The 19,562-nt window shown below is 45.1% G+C and overlaps 1 protein-coding gene across 16 annotated transcripts in view; it reads left to right on the forward strand.

Moving 5' to 3' along the window:
* Nucleotides 1–837: 837 nt before the first annotated feature.
* The window catches only part of Kiaa2012 (KIAA2012 homolog), a 136,518-nt gene continuing 117,793 nt past the window's right edge, over nt 838–19,562 (forward strand). For all 16 annotated transcript variants that reach the window (XR_015628852.1, XR_015628853.1, XM_087567289.1 and 13 more), the window contains 2 exon segments: nt 838–1,278; nt 3,276–3,542. Coding sequence is in view for 14 of the 16 variants with exons in the window: in XM_087567289.1 (XP_087423415.1) it covers nt 1,195–1,278; nt 3,276–3,542 (351 nt within the window). In the remaining 2 variants the exon portion in view is untranslated.

Genomic DNA, 19,562 nt, shown 5'->3' on the forward strand with positions numbered 1-19,562 from the left:
GGGAGGGAGGGCTGGAAGGACCTCCTCAGAGAGGAAGCTGTAGCCCCACAGGTTGCTGTACTTCTAAATACCAACCGACAGGGTGAGCTTCCACAAGCAGCTTGTTTTCCTTGGCCGAAACTAGGTCCTAACCAGTAAAGTGGCCTTCCTGCCCCTTCTCCAGCTCGTGCTCTCTGAGTGTAACCATCAAAGAGAAGCAAGTGGCTAGGTTCATAACAGGGTGCAGGTGACAGTCATCGTGCAGACAGCCACACCCTGCAGGACATTTAACATCCTGGGCACCAGAGTGGTGAGGTCGGGTTATGTGTGTCGGTGTGGGAAGAGGGGATGCAGGGAGGGGGCTGATGTGACAACTAAAATGTCCTCCATTGAGAACCAGGTATGCAAAGAAAGCCAGAGCTTCCCAGTGTCTCCTCATGCAAAGCAGCCATTAATAAATGAGACTTTCTGTCTAGTTCAGGGGATCCTGGGGCAGAGCCGAGGGAAATGTCACAGATGGCTTTAGGTGACCTAGAGGACTTCCTGAAGTCTGTTAGTGGTTAGTTGCCAGTGAGAAGCTCATGAGCTAAAAAAAAAAAAAAAAAAAACAACAAAAAAAAAACCCAAAAAAAACAAAACCAAACAAAAGAAAACACCTCAACATGGCCTCCCACCCCTTCTGCGCCACCCCCCACCCCCGGACTTAGTATGTGAGACTGCTGGTCCCTTCAATATCCAGTGGCAGCCCCACCTCCATCCCCACCTCAGCCAGTGCTTTTGGCTGCCTCTGCCTTGCCTGGGTTAAAGGACTTCATTCCCCTATGCTGCCATAGCAACTGGAAACAACCTCCACCCACTGAGAAGGATGGTGCCTTGACCCAGATTAGTAGATGCAAAAGGCCTGTAGCAGAGCAACCAGGTCTCAGGGACAACAAGGGCTCAAGGGAGCAGAGAGTACACAGCCTGCGGTCTGAGGAGCCAGGCCTTACATTTTGGTTTTTCTTTCCACAAAGATGCACTCTGTCTAAACCGTGTGGCTGTGTGGCTGGCCGTTACTAGACCGCTGTAAAAGGGGAAATGTATTTCATAAAAGGCCCAATGTTCATAGTCTCCTTGGGTTTTCTGTTGAGCTTTGGAAACCCTGAGGTGTGATCCGCTTTCAGCCTTCAAAACTGAGATGAACTGCCCTTGAGAGGGAGTAGTCAGAGAGAAAACATGTTCACCCTCTCTCTGCTGAGCCGAGGACATGGCAAGTTGGTCCAGAACAAACAGAAGTTGGAAGTCTATTTTGAACCAGAGGTAAGTCCTAGAGCTGGGGTGAGGGTGGGGCACATTTTGAAGATGAGGAGGAATGTTCTGGTTTTTTCAAGCTATGTTTCGGGAGGTGTTGGAACCAAGATAGTGGTGGAGACTGGAGGATCTTCCCTTGTGTGCCTGACTCCCAGAATTCCCATGGGAACGATCTGCCTTTTTCCTACCGGCTTCCTACTGCCTGATCCAGCCTGAAGGAGCTAGATTGTCTGGAGACTGGACATTTGGGTCAAGACCAGAATTCCCACCTGGTGTTTAGAAGGAGAGCTGACTGCTGCTGGCTTTTAGGAGCCGTGTCAGAGGTTGAAACGCAGCGTGTTTGTGCCTTTTGATGGCTATTTAGAATGTTGTGGAATTCAACCCACAGGATTCATATTTAATGGAGGCCAAACCAAATCTCATTTTAGAAGATTTTCTAAGAGGTGGCAAAACTCCCCTTTGTGGGCTGGAGTTTTACTTCTCGAGGATTGCCAGGAACAATAGATGCACTGCGGGACTTTGCAAACCCACAGGTTAAACAGAGGTCTCCATGCCGTGGTAGCTTGATATAATATTTGACTCTCACCATGATAAAAGATATATAAAGTTTCAAAGGACTTCAATGGCCAAGAGCATACACTTACAAAATATATATCCATGTTATAGGCTCGTAAGTAGCTAAATTAGGCAATGCTACACAAAGCCTGAAATGTATAGATCTTCTCTCTATAGCAGAAATGGTAGCAGGTTGGAAGAGCTTCTCATATTTAAATTGGTCATCAGTCCAAGTCTAATTGCCAAGTTATCCACTGTCCTCGATAATTCTGAATCCTTGCTTGCATACTGGAAGGTGTAACTAGTCTATAACTTACACTGTGCTCTACTCAAAGCCTCTAGACAGATATGGCCCTTCTCAAAGTTGTATGGAATAAAATGGATTTGTGTGCTAGGGTCTACCAATTTTTGTTTTTGTGTTGGTGTGTGAGTTGTGGTGTGTGTGAGTAAGATTTCTATTATTTTTATTTGAATGTAGGTGTGTATGTGGCTATGTGCACATGAGTTCAGGTGCCTGAAGAGGCCAGAGGTGTTGACTACCCTGGATCTGGAGTTACAGATGATTGTGAGCTGCCTAATGTGGGTGCTGGGAACTGAACTTAGGTCCTCTGGAAGAGCAACAAATGCTTACTAAGCCATTTCTCCAAGCACATGTTTGGTTTTTGTTTTATTTGTCTTGTTTTGTGAGTCAGCATCTCTTTGTTGCCACGGCTGTCTTGTAGATAGATATTTAGGCATACCTGGATGGCCATAAATTCACAGAGATCTTCCTGTCTCTTGGGATTAAAGGTCTGCTGCACTAAAGAGAATTGTTAAAGAATAGTTCTGTTTCAAAATTCCACCTGAACTTTCAGAGAAAAATTAACACCCGGGAAGAGGGAAGGAAGTAAGCAGAGAGATGGTTCTGTAAAAGCACTTGCCACTCACACTAACAACCTGAGTGTGGTCCCTCAAGTCCATAAGGTGGAAGGCAAAAACTGATGCCCTCATGACCTCTACACACCATGAGAGACATGTGCACGCACATGTATGTGTAAGTAAGAAAGCCAAAACTGCACAGTGTTTGCTGCAGAAAGATCTTCCACAGTGTCTTAGGCTTTATTGCTGTGAAGAACCATCATAACCAAGGCCACTCTTATAAAGGAAAACATTTAATTGCCATTTCAGAGGTTCAGTCCATTATCACCATGGTGGAAGCATGGCAGCATCCAGGCACACATGGTGCTGGAGGAGCCTAGAGTTCTATATCTTGATCTGAAGGCAACCAGGAGGAGACTGTCTCTGCAGGCAGCCAGGAGGAGGCTCTCTTTTGCACTGGGTGGAACTTGAGCATATGACCTCAAAACCCACCCTCACAGTGACAAACTTCCCCCATGGCCACGCCTCTTAACAGTACCACTTCCCATGGGCTAAGCATATTCAAACCACCACAATTTCTCTTTTCCTTAAAGGACTATTTGAACTGGAAGTCCCCGGAAGACTACATCCTGGTCAGCAAAGCCCAGAATGGGGACAGAGCCAGCCAGCACTCCTGGAGCCTCTTTCTTCCTAAGACCTTCAGCACAAGAAAGGGGGCACTGATCCTCTACTCAGAAGGGCTAGCTGTGACAGCATGGACACCCAGAGAAAGGAGAAAGGGTCCCAGAAAGAAACCGGACCATGAACTGCACACGCTTCAAGACCTCAAAGAAGCTATCTTGGCATACGGAGGGAGAAAGGTGAGTTTGGGAAAGATGATGGGGATGTGTGTTCATAAATGCATTTGCAGCCCTGAAAGTAACTTCTTGGGAGGGAAGGAACCCCCAGACCTCCATTTTTGTCACCTTGCCCTGCACACTGAGAACTGTCATAAGGCTCACAGATCATATATGGGGAGAGCTCCAAAAGCGAGAGGACGCTGGAGTCATCATGCCACATTTCTCAGTTACAGTGACACGAAATCCCTGTCACACCCAGAGTGTAATCAGAAACCCCCGAAACCCCATCTATAACCACAAACATCCTTATTCCTCCTCTGATGGCCCTAGCTTGTGGAAACTAGAATGTTTGAAGTATTTACCTTGAGCCTTTTGACGTCAGCAAAAGTTGATGACTTTTCCCATTCTGCATTTACTAAGGGGAAGCTCTGCTCTCTTCTGGTTCACACCGTCCAATGTGTTGAGATGCACGACCCTCTGCTCTTTATAACCACACACATCTTCCTAAGACAGTCTGGGAAGATATGATTCTGTGAAATTCTAGATTAGAGATGGTGGGTTACTCCCTAGTTTCAAAGTCTCTCAGTTCTAAGGCTTTAGTTTTGACACCAGGTGCCTCATACACTGACTCTCTCTTCCTATCTAGCCCTATGTCCCACTTCTTCATCCCAGCTTTGTTGGACCCCTCACAACCCCTCCTAAGCAGACTAGCTCACCCCAAAAACTCCTTTCTCAACTATACTTTTGTGCATGCCTCTGGATAACTCAACTCAACATTCGACACACAGCATGTCATCTCATAAAGACTTCTCTGCTTCCTGAGCAGAAGTGGACCCCTGCTTCCCCTGTTGGAAACATCCCTATCCCATTGTTCATTGAAAGCTGGTCTCTTTGAGTACCCAATGGGATACTATCTCCTCTGGGGCAAGCACTGTCTGAACTGGCTGTGCATACTTTCAGTGTCTCCTAGTCTGTTTCCCGCTTTGATCATCAGGCACCTTAGTCATATATTCTACCACAGGCTGAATGAAAGCCTCTTCTGTCCTCTTGACCCATGCCCCACTGCCCTTTACCATGAAATCATAAATAAATTCTTGAATGAAAGGGAAAGAAACATTTGTCAAATGTTTACTGTTACTATAAGCTATTATTTAATTTGACCCTCCAGCATGCTCCTATGAAATGCAGTTTTTCTCAGCAACCTTGCTTGTCCCCAGTTATCCATCTTTTAAAGACAGAGCCTCACTGTGTAGCCCAGGGTGGCCCAACACCCACTTCCAAAAGGCTATGGGGAAATAGTCTCAATCATTGAAACTGAAAAGCCATGTGACCTTTCTGGGGGGCATTTTGGCAGAAGTCTATAAAGGATTGATACCCTTTACTCAGCAGTCTACTTTTAGAAGCCCCTTAGGATAGAAGCAGACATAATACCCCAAGATTTATGCCCCAGATGTTTATAGAGTAATCCATCACTCCCCAGAACACTGGAAACTGTAAACATCTCACAAGTGAATACTGATTAAATGAATTACAGTACAGATTCTGGGGCAGGCAAGAAACAATGTATTAATGAAAAAATATTCAGTGTCCTTTTAAACATAGATTACAGCCAGGCGTGGTGGTGCACACCTTTAGTGCCAACACTCAGGAGGCAGAGGCAGGCAGATCACTGAGTTAGAGACTAGCTAGCTTGGTCTACAACAACCAGGATTACACAGAGAAACCCTGTCTAAAGACATACATACATACATACATACATACATACATACATACATACATACATACATACAAATGAATAAAATAAGGAGATTACAAAATAGTATCCATATTACTAATGGCTCAGCAATTAAGAGCACTTGATGCTCTTCCAGACTGACTTTTGTTTCTAACATGCAGTTCAGGCAGCTTTCAACCTTCTTTAATTCCAGCTCTAGGGCTTCAAGTGGTCTCCTTTGGACTCTGCAAGCATCCATACACACACACACACACACACACACACACACACACACACACACACACAATTAAAAATAAAAATATTGCCTGGTGGTGGTGTATATGTCTTTTAATCCCAGCACTCCAGAGGTAGAAGCAGTCCGATCTCTTCTTGAGATCCGTTCTAGGCCAGCTTGGACAACTGAGCTAGTTCTAGGACAGCCAAGGCTACACAAAGAGACCCTGTGTCAGAAAGAGAGGGGGGGGAGTGGAGAGAGGGGGGGGGAGAAAATAAAGAAAATGCTTGAGTATTTGCCATGATCCTCGAGCTGTTTCAGGTGCAGTGGAACTGAGAACTGTGCGGGAGGCACAGCTCAGTGGTTGAAATCCTTCTCAGCAAACTATGCTATAAACTGAATCCACCATTAGGTCACTCTGTCTAAGTAAAGGAGAGCAGTAGTTAAAAAGACCACACTCAAAGTTAAAGATCCCTAATGGTGAGGAAAACAGAGTGGAAGGCTCACAGTTATGGTAGTGACACTTACTGAATGTCTGTACTGGCTGGGCCAAGAATTAGAACCCAAATAAACAAGACCCCCAACCCCTCTATTCCCAGGTTCAGAAAAAGCATGGCACGGAGACAATTTACATGCACAGTGCCCCCAGGTGTGCCAGTCTGAGGACTTCTCTGTGGTGGCATCTCTGGGTCTACTTGGCAGTTTTCCTGATGATCCAGCGTCCTAAGGAGCAAAGGTCAATGTCAGGTCAAAGACTATAGACCTCAGAGTTCTTGGACCTCTGCAGGTCAAAGACTATAGACCTCAGAGTTCTTGGACCTCTGCAGGTCAAAGACTATAGACCTCAGAGTTCTCGGACCTCTGCAGGTCAAAGACTATAGACCTCAGAGTTCTTGGACCTTTGCAGGCTACTGAGCCTTCTCTTGGTTTTTGTTTTGTTTTGGTTCAAAGTTAAAACCATCACCGAGGACTTTTATTCATTCCGCATCTCCATATTTAGAAATCACTTGGTTGTAAACCCAGAGAGTTATAATTTGGGGCAGTTTCTAAATGAAAATCATGGCTATGATCTTGAAACACAACAGAATTTTGAAGAGTTTCTAAAATCATTAAATTCTATATTAATTTTCGATTTGTTTTATTATTTCTCACTCTTATGTTTTCAAAATGTTGTGAATCTGTTTATACTTTTTAAATGCATACTTTCTATGGGCATGGTGTTACAGGCCTTTAATCCCAGCACTCAGGATAGTAGGGGGATCTCTGAGTTTGAGGCCAGCCTGGTCTATAGAGTGAGTTCCAGGACAAGCTATACACTGAAAAGCCCTGTCTCAAAAAATCAATTCATACATACATACATACATACATACACACACACACATATATATACATACATACATAAATGGAGATGCCTACATTAGTCTATTTTCCCTTGTCACTTAATACAACAAACTGGGTAATTTATAGAGTAGGGCTGGTGGCAGCTTATCTGTTCAAGTGCCTGACATTAGTGTCTATACCACATCTGGTGACAGGCTTCTGACTGCATCTAATAAGTCAGAGATAATCAAATGTTCTCAGAGCCAAACCACACCTGCTAGCTCTGGCTTCTCCTCCTCCTCCTCTTCCTCCTCCTCTTCCTCTCCCTCCTCCTCCTCTTCTTCTTCCTTCTCCTCCTCCTCCTCCTCCCCCCTCCTCCTCCTCCTCTTCCTCCTCCTCTTCTTCTTCCTTCTCCTCCTCCTCCTCCTCCACTTCCTCCTCCTCCTCCTCTTCTTCCTTCTCCTCCTCCTCTTCTTCCTCCTCCTCCTCCTCCTCTTCTTCCTTCTCCTCCTCCTCTTCCTCCTCCTCTTCCTCCTCCTCTTCTTCTTCCTTCTCCTCCTCCTCCTCTTCCTCCTCTTCCTCCTCTTCCTCTTTCTCCTCCTCCTCCTCCTTGTCCTTCTCTCTTCTTCTAAAGCCACTAATGCCATGGGGGTAAGGAGGTATTCTCATAACCCCCTTTAACCCTAACCATCTCCAGAGGCCCCACCTCCAAACACCATCAGAACATGAATTCCTCATTAGGCCAGAAGTCAATGTCAGGCCCCTCCCTCAGTCACTCTGCCTTATTTTTGAGACAAGGTCTTTCACTAATCCTGGAGCTCACACATTTGACTGGACTTCACGGCCAGCAAGCCCCAGGGATCCTCAGTGCTGGGATTGTGTGGCAGCATGTGCTGACACACCTGACTTTCATGTGGGTGTTAGGGATCCGAACTGAGTTCCTCATCCTAGCAAGGCAAGCACTCTCCGACTGAGCCATCTCCCCAGCTCGTGCTAATATTTTCTGAATGTTAACTGCACCAGGCATTTTTAATCTAGGGAATGTCACTTAATCTGAACAATCCTGTAATATGGGTACTGGCATTACCTCTGCTTTGAAGGAGGGAAAAGCGGAACTTGAAATTAAATAATTTACCCCAAATTACACACCCAAGCGCTGCAGATGGAATCAGAGCTTAGACAATTTGTTCTAAAGCTCAGCTCAACCCCTAGCCACTACATTGCCTCAGAAAAAAAAAATGCCTCTCCCCGGTTCTGGCAATACGTGTAAGGAGCAGATCTGGGGACAGTTCAGAGAAAGAGTACTTAGCCTGCGTGTGTGAGATCCTAAGTTTGCACCTCAATCTCCACTATGAGAGACTGGAGGGTGGAGGGGGACAGACAGAGAGGCAGGGAGGCAGACGGACAAAAACAGAGAGGAGAAAGGAGGGCAGAGAAAGGAGATTTAAGACATTCAACACATTCCTTGCACAAACCATTTACAATTCTAAGAAGGTGAATCAAATTTTCATTAAAAGCTAACTAGATTACAGAAAACGCTTTCATGCTCGATATATATAGTATAGTAGACTCCTGTTTTTCTGGGCTTTATAGTTCTCGTCTATTAGACCCCTTGTACAGCTAATACAGTCTGTTTATTTCATTTTAATTTTCTTTCTCACTGTGTGTGTGTGTGTGTGTGTGTGTGTGTGTGTGTGTGTGTGAGTGTCATGGAACATATGAAGAAATCAGAGGACGGTTTTGGAAGCCTGTTCTCCTCCTCCACCTGCTAAGCCAACATCCTTCTTGCTTCTGCTGCTATGCGTTGTACTCTAGCCTGGTTGGCTCAACAGCTTCTAGATGATGCTCCTGTCTCTACCCCTGTCTCACCATAGGATTACAAATGCACACCACTGTATCCCGATATTTTTTTTTTCCGAGACAGGGTTCCTCTGTGTGTCCGTGGCAGTCTGGAACTCACTCTGTAAACCTGACTGGCCTCAAACTCACAGAGACCTGGCTGCCTCTGCCTCTCAAGTGCTGGGATTAAAGGAATGTGCCACCATAGCCCAGTGGCATCCAGGTTTCTTATCTGGGTTTCAGAGATCAATCTCAGAGCATCTGGCTCGCACAGCTGACCAATACCTTTACCTGCTGAGCCACCTTCCTGGTTCTGAAGAATCCAGTGATGACTAACACCCAGACCTTATTGTTAAACCTGTTATTGATCTAATTGTCTTGTGGCCTTATTTAATTCTCACTTTATAAGGTTTATACTATTTTTCTATTGTGTTAATGCATACACAATTTTATCATTTTTATGTGTACAATGCACTGGCATTTAGTACATCCACGTCATTGCGCACACCGTTACTAACATTTGTTTCCACACTTTAAAAACTTACGAAACTGGGGCTCAGGGAGTCAGCCATGGGGACATTGGGGCTCCTCCATTCAACTGAGCTAAGAAGTAACCAGGCAGCACCCAGGACAATGCCCAACACCTAGCAGATACCCAAGAAATAGTGCTTGAGTGAGCAAATTCATTGCCAGCATTGTCGTGGGAGCCACAACCTCTACCCAGCAGCAGGGCACAGACTGGTGAAGGAAGCTAATCCCAGAGACACTCAACACAGCCAATCTCTAAGACAAGCTGGAATAGGGCTGGAGAGATGGCTCAGCGGTTAAGAGCACAGACTGCTCTTCCAGAGGTCCTGAGTTCAAATCCTAGCAACCACATGGTGGATCACAACCATCTGTAATGGGATCTGATGCCCTCCTCTGGTGTGCATGAAGACAGAATGCACATATGTATAAACTCAATAAATAAATCTTTAAAAAAAAAAGACAAGCTGGAATATAGCACTGTAGAACAACTTGGGGGAGGGGTGCTTTGTTATTGCTGTATTATTATTTAATTTTCATTGTATATATTTATGGGGCTCAGTGTGATAATTCAATACACATATAAATGGTACTGACCAGATCAGAAGAGTCCGCATCCCGTCTAACATCCAAACTGAGACATCTTGTGGTTACCATTTCATCTGGCTTCCCTTAAACACTGACCTGAACCTCTTTTTTATATGATTTTTTCAATTATTTTATTACTTCGGATTTTTGCTGGCACCTATGTCTGTGTATCACTTGCATGCAGAGCCCTCGAGGCCAGAAGAGGGCGCTGTATCCTCTGAAACTGTTCCAGACAGTTGTGAGCTGCCATGTTGGTGCTGGGAACTGAATGGGGTCTTCTGGAAGAGCAGCCTCTGGAAGTTCTAAGTACTAATCATTACTATAAGTTTATTAAGAATGTCCCTTACCGGGGTTGGGGATTTGGCTCAGTGGTAGAGCACTTGCCTAGCAAGCGCAAGGCCCTGGGTTCGATCCCCAGCTCCGGAAAAAAAAAAAAAAAAAAAAAAGAGTGTCCCTAACCACTGAGCCATCACCCAGCCCCTGTCTTAAACCTCTTGAGTCAGTACAACGGTGTGTATCTATATTCCCACATACCTAGTTGGTTAAGACAAGATCTTTTAAATCCGGAAGACCAAACCAGCCTGGGCAGCATAGTTAGTCTAACTCAGAACTCAAAATCAGAAACAAACAAAAATGCATGCAGGCATTAATTTTTGACTAATGTAACAAATATACGGGCATGGTGTGTTTTTTCAGAATACGTGTGCAACACCTGCTTGCACATATGTGTGCAAATAAGGTAACTGGCATTTCAACCTGACTTAGCCTCGCCTTGCATTTGGAGACTTTGAGCTTCTCCCTTCTGGTTACTCAGAGTAGATGTTTCCTGTGAGCTTCAGCCATCCCACCAAGCTGCAGAACTGGACCTTTCTCCTTCCGTATCCTTTCTTCCTTCCCGGGCACACTCATACCTCCACTGTTAGTCTCCATCCCGATCTCCTTATAGAATCCACATGTGAGGGATCTCTGCAGCTGTCAGGCCAGGAAGCAAACCTGGAAGAGGAAAGAAGGAAAACTCGGTTCAAATTGACTTCCCCAGCCCGGGTCAAACCCTCTAGAGAGTCTGAAGCCAGGTGGCTCATTGTCCGCATATTTAACCCCAGTATACTTTAGAAAAAAGTCTCCTGGTACAATACAATCCTAGGTGCACAAGAAGCATAATTACATCAAAACTCAACTCAGGGTCTGTCTGTGTTATTTCTTCTAAGAAGATGGGTTCTAGAGATAGGCAACCTGTGCTAGCCTAAAGGCCTAGGGAAGCATCTGGCCTGGTCTGTCATACAGATATCATAGAAACCATTTAGATCATTAGCCATCTCCAGTCCTGGTTGGGGGAGCTTGATATGGCTTGGCCCAGCAGATAACACAGAACACCAGGCTTTTAATCACCTCCAACTCCCAGCTTTCTGGATGAAAGAACAGGTTTTACATCCATTCCTTCAAGGGGAAAATCCCACATGCTTAACATTCCTGGTTTTCCTGGAGATCTGTGGGTGAGAGGACCTTCATGCTGTGTTTCCAACACACATGGGAGGAAGACCCTTACCTATCTATCCACCCACTGATGAGTGTCTATTATTGTCTTAGCTATTGATGCCCAGATAGGCGTGAGAATGCCGCTATAGTGTTTTTCTTCCATTACTGCTGAGCAGTGAGTTTGACTGACAGACTATGTGGTGAATCAGTTTTCAGTGTTTAGGGGCATCTCCATTTTGTTCTCCATGGTGCCTGTGGTCATTTATATGCCCAGCAACAGTGTTAAGTGTTCCCTTTGCTCCACATTGCACCAGTGTTTGGTACTCCGTCATTTTTGTCCTTTGTAAAGATCAGGTCTTGTATCTAGTCTCAAACTCACCATCTTGCTGGGAATGAACTTGAACTCCTGACCCTCTGGCTTCCATCTCTAGAATACTAGGCTTTCAGGCAGGCACACTGGCTGGTTTGCAGTGTAGCTGGGGTTAGAACCTAAGGCCTCAGGCATGCTAACAAGCATTCTAATAACTAAGCTACATCCCTAGCCACTACCTCTTGTCTTTTTAAAAATTACATGTGTGTGTGAGTGTGTGTGTGTGAGTGTATGTGAGTGTGAGTGTGTGTGTGAGTGTGAGTGAGTGTATGTGAGTGTGAGTGTGTGAGTGGGTGTGGGTGTGTGTGAATGTGTGTGAGTGTATGTGAGTGTGAATGTGTGTGTGAGTGTATGTGAGTGTGAGTGTGTGTGAGTGTATGTGAGTGTGAGTGTGTGTGAGTGTATGTGAGTGTGAGTGTGTGAGTGTGTGTGAGTGTGTGTGAGTGTGTGAGTGTATGTGAGTGTGAGTGTGTGTGGGGTGTGTGTGAGTGTGTGTGAGTGTATGTGTGTGTGAGTGTATGTGTGTGTGAGTGTATGTGAGTGTGTGTGTGAGTGTATGTGAGTGTGTGTGTGAGTGTATATGAGTGTGAGTGTGTGTATGAGTGTGTGTGAGTGTATGTGAGTGTGAGTGTGTGTGTGAGTGGGTGTGAGTGTGTGTGGGTGTGGGTGTGGGTGTGAGTGTATTGTGAGTGTGTGTGAGTGTATGTGAGTGTGAGTGTGTGTGAGTGTATGTGAGTGTGTGTGAGTGTATGTGAGTGTGTGTATGTGAGTGTGTGTGAGTGTGAGTGTGTGTGAGTGTGAGTGTATGTGAGTGTGAGTGTGTGAGTGTGTGAGTGTGTGTGAGTGTATGTGTGAGTGTGTGTGTGAGTGTATGTGAGTGTGAGTGTGTGTGTGTGGGTGTGTGAGTATGTGTGAGTGTATGTGAGTGTGTGTGTGTGTGAGTGTATGTGAGTGTGTGTGAGTGTATGTGAGTGTGTGTGAGTGTGTGTGAGTGTATGTGAGTGTGAGTGTGGGTGTGGGTGTGAGTGTATGTGTGTGTGTGAGTGTATGTGAGTGTGAGTGTGTGAGGGTGTGTGTGTGTGAGGGTGTGTGTGTGAATGTGTGTGTGTGTGTGTGTGTGTGTGTGTGTACACATGTACAGGCATGCGTAGGTCAGAAATAACTTTTTGGAGTGGTCCCCTCTTGCTACCATGTAGGTCCCAAGAATTGAACTCAGTTCAGCAAGCTTAGCATCAAACACTTTCACCCCCAGAACTATCTCCCTGGCTCTTCCTATCCTCTGTAATAACAGCTTTTCTAATTGGGGTGAGATGCTCTCCCATTGAAGTTCAGCTGCCAAGGGCATTAGGCGTTTTTCTCACAAGTCTCTTGACTATTCAGATTTCTTTCAGAAGTGCCTGCACACACTGCCCGTTTTTTAACTGGATTTTTTATTAATGTTTTTGAGTTCTTTCCCTGTTCTGAATAGTTAGTTATCCCTTGCCAGAAGAAATACCTTCTTTAAAACACTCCGTTTTGCAGGCTTCTTCGCTGTTGATTTTCTGAGTCTGGAGTAATCTCGTTTGTCTAATTGTACCTTTGTTGTCTCTGCTGGTTTTGGCATCTTCCCATCATGACTGCCTCTGACTGAGAAAGTCTAGAGTAGTTTTCTGGAGGAGAAAGAATTTAAATGGAATCTTGCGGTAAAAAATAAGTAGAGGCCCAGGCATAGGTGAGCAGGGGCCCATCATGAGCAGAGGGAACTCCGGGCATGGACTCTGGCTGCAAAGTAGATCTGGAGCATCTGATGAAGCCTGGATTGGCCTGACGGGGCTTTGCTACCAGCCCTGGCATTTGTGGGTATCTCTCTTCAACCTCTGTGGACTTCCGCACACAGAAGCTGGACTGCTCTCTGCAGTATGGTAGCAGCTGGCCGGGTGGGTTATTCTGCCCTTCCTGAGGATGCTGGTGCCCTGTCATCCTGAGCAGGTATCGAAGCCCTAACCACCGCCTCCCTCTGTCCCGGGATGAGTGGACAACACCACAAATGCAAGGCAGCACAGGGGCCTGGGAGTCAGCACCCCCCCCCTCACGCACACACACACACACACACACACACACACACACACACACACACACACACACACACTCGTGCGCGGCTTCATAGGCCTGGTAGACATGGAGAAGGCAGCCTGTCAGAGCAAGCCTCTCATTAAAGGTGGAGGGTGGCTAACAGGCCGCTCTGAGCATACTAATTACTTGTCTCACAAGAAGCCTGGAGAGGGTTGACTGGCAAAGTCAAGGCAGGCTGAGCAGGCTGAACCCACCGCAGCCAGCCTCCTGCTGTCGTGTTTATTTCCCTCTTCCAGAAACTCCCTCCCCGGCTCCCTTCTGTCTCCCTCTCTGTTTTCAAGTAACCTCTGAGTGGGTGGTTAGGTGGAGAGGCTACTGGAAAGAGAGAGGACTAGGAAAACATGGAAGAGAAGAGGAGGTAGATGCACTAAAGTTAGTTGATTTTTAATTTTTCCTCCTTATAAATATAATCTAATCATATTACTAGAATTTTGATTTTATAAAAAAGAATGAAGTGTGTTCTTATGCCCAGCAGTGTAATATTGCTGTTTTTAGGATTTAATATTTCCCTTTCAGTCTCTCCACCATCATTATACGTAAAGATACTCTTTAAGAGGTGGTGATTATTCTAACTCATTCCTCTGTGTTTTGCTTTGTTTCCACTTACATTATGCATATTGGAAACATGGAAATAGCTCTCACCCTAACCAGCCTCTTCAGTGGTCCTGGTATTCCCTATGCCCATTTATCCAATGAAGAAGCTTTATTAATTACCTTCACAGACATCCTTGAGAAATGGCCAAGAGAAACTAAAACACATACCTGTTTACGCACACGCACACAGACACACAGACACACACACAGACACACACACAGACACAGACACAGACACACACACACACACACACACACACACACACACACACCAACCCAGGATGTCCTTTTTCTAATCCCTAGAGACTGATAATATGTTACTGTCTGACAAAGGGGAGGGTCTTATATGCTCATAAAGTTCTCTACCACTGAGTTACACTCCTAACCCTTTTATCTTGTTTTGCTTTGAGACAGGGTCTCATCATAAAGTTCAAGCTGCTCTTAAATTCACGGACTTCCTGCCTCTACCTTCTGTGTGCTGGGATTACAGTACCATGCTTGGCTTGCTAGCCTTAAAATGATGATTAGTATTGGTTTTCTCGTAGGCCCAATGTAGTTATGAGGATTCTTATATGTAAGGACTCAGGAAGGAGAACCAGAGGGACCATGAGATGAGAAGGACAGCCCGCCCTGTGCAATGTTGCTGGCTTGGAGGAAGGGGACACAAGCCAGGAACACAAGGCTCTTAAGAGAAGCTGAAAAAGGCTTCAGGCAAATAATTCTTTTCTGGGATCTCCACTAGACACACAGGCCTGATCTTAGTTCATTGAACCCTGTTTCAAACTTCTAACTGCTAGAAGTGTAAGATAATACATTGTTAGCTGACTGTTGGCTGAATCAACAGCTGTGTATGAGTTGTTATAGCAGCCATAGGAAACTAATACAGTGGCCAAGATCAGCTTTCAAAGACTAAGCAAAACAATATGTAAGGAGTCCAAATTCCAAGTCAAGGCCTCCCCTGACTTGTCTTGGCAGCTCCTTACCCCTTAAGCAAGCAGTTCCAGCAAAGCTCCCACTGATACATTAGAAATACTATAACAGAGAAAGTATAAAAGAAATATACTTAACAAGGACAACCAGGGGGTCTTATCCAGTCACCGCCCTATGTTAGCAGAGGTTATAGTGTTCCAGAGGAGCTGACACTTGGATGCTCAGAGAGCAGTCAGAGGAAGCAAAGGTTTACAGAGAAGAGAGATTCCACCACCTAGATGACGTTCCCTGACTAGTGGTCCCATGAGTCCAGAAATCACACATTGGCTCAAAGCAAAAGGAAAGTCACCAGTACACCAGTCTGACAAATCTATCCCTTCTTCGAGGAAGACAAGATTTTCCAGAAGCTCACAAAAATTTCCTGTTCCATCTCTTTGTTCAAAACTGGCTCGTGCAGTCACTTCAAAATGTAAGAAAGTCTAGGAAAGGGATTCAGTTAACAACAACAACAAAAAATTGAAATGAATTGGAAGTCTGTTAATAAGCAGCAACAAGAAGTATTTCACAATTACCATAGTTCCCCATACCCTGAACAAGTCAAAGAAAACAAGGCTGACATTGTTGACCACCTACTGCAAGTCTAGAATACATTGTACACCTCAGCTTGTTACTCTTTCTGCTGAGCAAAATTAGTTGGGAAGTAATTAATTTGCCTAAGGACACATGCTCAGCAGGAATGGATCTCAGCACAGCTTTGCAGTCTGGCTGAGTGTGCTCTCCTCATTCCCACTCAAAGCTAGAAAAACTGAACCATGTTCACGGGTGCAAGGCAGGCAGGATACACTTAGAAGGATACACTTCACTTCCATGATTTTATTCACAGCACCAGAAAGCCCTAAAACAGGACTGGCAAAATGACTCAGCCAGTGGACTCATTTCTCCAGAACCTGCAAGGTGGGAGCAGAGGACAAAGCTGTCCTTTGACTAAAACACATACACATACAAACTTGCATACAAACACACACACACACACACATACACACACATATAGACACATATACACACATGCACACATGCAGACACACATACAGACACATGCACACACATATCAGACATATACATATACAAACATACACAGACACATTCACACAAAAATATACACATATGCACAAATGCATACACATACACACATGGACATGCACACATGCACATGCATAGTCACACATACATGCACACATACACAGGCACACATACATGCACACATACACAGGCACACATACATGCACACACATATACATATATGCAGGCACAGAGGCACACATGCACACACAGACACACATTTGTACACACACATACAGACACCTATACACACATACATACACATGCATACCCAGAGACATACATATACACATGAATTGAATACATGCACACACACACACACACACACACACACACAAAAGCATGGTAGCTTAGGATTGAAATTGTACTCAGGAGCCTGGAAAAGAAAAGAGCTCAGATTCAAAGCCTACCTGGAGCACTTGAATGAAATCCCATCTCAAGACAAAAAGAGGGGGTTTGGTAGGAGGACTCTAGGAATAGAGCACTTACCTAGCATGTGAGAGACACTAGGGTCAGTCTACAGTATGAAATGGGCCCTAAAGGACAGGAATTATGTTCTTCTTGCCGATGAGGTTATATAACTTGGGTGGATGAAATGTGGCAGAGCAGGGAAGAGAAATGTGTTTTCACTTAGCTATTGATTTCCAAAGAGTATCTTTCTGGGACCTATGAAATCTAAATCTCTTAGGCCACGTGATTCTAAATATCATGAACTTCTCACTCCTTCTAACATGCTGTTAGCCCTACTTTGGAGAGGTTCAGAAAGGCTCAAAGACTTGCCCATGGTCATAAAGACCAGAGGCAGAATGAGCCTTGAACACTGACACCCTTGACCATTAATCTGGGCACAGACTGTCCCAAGCTTTCTCTTAAGCTCCTGCCCAATTCTGCTGGGCATTCTGGACCCACTTCATGTCTCCTGTCCATTATACAAGCTCAGCATGTGTGTAAGAGCGACGTGAAAGACTTCTCAGAGGTACAAAGGGCCTCACTGCCTGTGGAACTTAGGAGACATTGAACCTCTGATCTAACCGGCCCCATTACTCTTCAAACCTTGTCTTTTTGATATGTGAGCTAACATACTTTCTTCTCGTCGTGTTAACCATCGAGTTAGGTTTTACTGAATCCTAACAAGCGTGAACATGCTGGACTCCAGTCTTGCAGCTCTCACTCTCCAGGGCATTCGCTGAAGCGCCTGCTTCAAACCCTCTTTTGTTCTTCTGTTATCAAGCTGGCTCATGGAGCTAAGTCCGGGTCCATTGATGAGATCGTATGTTCTTGGAGAACAGGAGGCCTTGCAGTGAGGAGAAATTTAAAGCTCCGAGTTCTTTCTGACTCCAGGGGCAACAGGCTGAGCCTGCCTCCCTCTGTGGTGGTTTAAATATAACCAAGGTTCCCACATGAGACACTTAATCCCCAAATGCAGTACTCAGATGTGAGACCTTTAAGTGATGATTTGAACATCAGGGGGTTCCACCTTCATGAATGGATTAATGGAGTTATCAACGACACCGGATTAATTACCAAGAATGTCAGCTTCTGACAAAAGACTGAGTTCAGCCCCTATCCCACCCCCACACCTAGCTGCCAAATGGAACGAGTGCATATACGCCTTCTGCCAAGGATGACAGAGCAAGAAGGCCTCACAGGATGACCTTGGACCTCTAGGACCTGCAGGAAACACACCTCTGTTCTTTTTGGTTTTGCTTTATTTGTTTGTTTGTTTGTTCTTTGAAACAGGGTTTCTCTGTGTAACACCGTCTCTGTAGACCAGGCTAGCCTCAGACTCAGAGATCCTCCTGCCTCTACCTCCAGAGTGCTGGGATTAAAGGTGTGCACACCATCAGCCAGCCAAACCTCTATTCTTTATCAACTACCCAAGCTCAGATTCTGTTACAGCAGTAGTGAACGGGCTAAGGTGCCCTCCATCTTCCCAGTCTGCTTTACGGCCCTGTGGGAACTGTTTACCTAAGGAGTAGTTGGTAAGCAAATGGTCTCCCTCACACCACTTCTAGATGGAACACTGCAGAACACATTCATGGGGCATCAATGAACACATGATGTGCAAATGTGTGTGTGTGTGTGTGAAAATCATTGATATAAATGGGATTAGAAATCAAAACTAATTATCTGGTGTGTAGATGGAAAATGCTAAAGAAATGGCTTAAGATATATCCTGAGCAGAATAGTCTGCCTTTTATTTTCCATGGTGATTACAAAGGCTTATATAGTTGTCAACTTTTATTAGACTAAAAAAATCTAAGCATGTTGCAGGTTAGATACAAACTATGCCTTCATTTAAAAAAAAATTAAGGGGACTGGGGAGATGACTCAGCCTTTTAGAGCATTTGTCTTTGGGCTCAATTCCTAGTACTCACATGGTGGCTGACAAGCATCTATAACTCCAAGTCCGGGGTACACAAGGCCCTTTTTGGATCTCTGCAGGCATCAGGCACACATACATACACTTACATACATGCAGGCAAAACACTTGTACATATAAAATAAGATAAATCTAAAACATTGATTTTAAGAGCCTGTATTCTAAGATCATGTCCAGCCATCAATCAGGGATGCCATGATCAATTAGCACTGTTTACCAGCATTTTTGTTATTCATAGGCCTTTTATCCCCTGGTTTCTCAAGACTGGGTTTCTTTGTGTAGCCCTGACTATCCTGGAACTCGCTCTATAGACCAGGCTGGCCTTGAACTCACAGAGCTCAGGGTGCCTCAGTCTCCCGAATGCTGGGATTAAAGGCATGTGCCACCAGCTATTCATGGGTTTAACGAATCATCTTCGGGAGTTCGTCCACCATTTAAAATCCATCCACCCTATAGGATTGCAGAGAGTTAAAGGCTCTGCATACAATAAAATCTCAGTCAAGCGTTGGCTGTTGTATATGTGTTCCCAGGTGTCTTGCACTGAGGGGCTGACTCTGGAAGGACAAGTCCCAGAAAATTCTCTCTAGCTGAAATGAAATGCAACACCATCAACTCTTCCAAATGCCAAGCTTCCTGTGAACACTGAGGAACACTGAGCGCCCAGGCTGCAGCACACATGCTTTCCCACTGCATCAGGGCCATTTAGAAGGGACTGACGCGATTTCCACAGCTAAACTAATTCTTCTGAGGTTTTACTCTTCCCTAATGCTCTAGCTCAAGGTGGAGTCTGGCTTTTGTCACTTCTCCTTCCCCTCTGACTGTGTATCTTCAGGGGC

The sequence above is a fragment of the Rattus norvegicus genome, chromosome 9 (assembly GCF_021556685.1).
Source record: "Rattus norvegicus strain SHRSP/BbbUtx chromosome 9, alternate assembly SHRSP_T2T, whole genome shotgun sequence".
Lineage (NCBI taxonomy): Eukaryota > Metazoa > Chordata > Mammalia > Rodentia > Muridae > Rattus > Rattus norvegicus.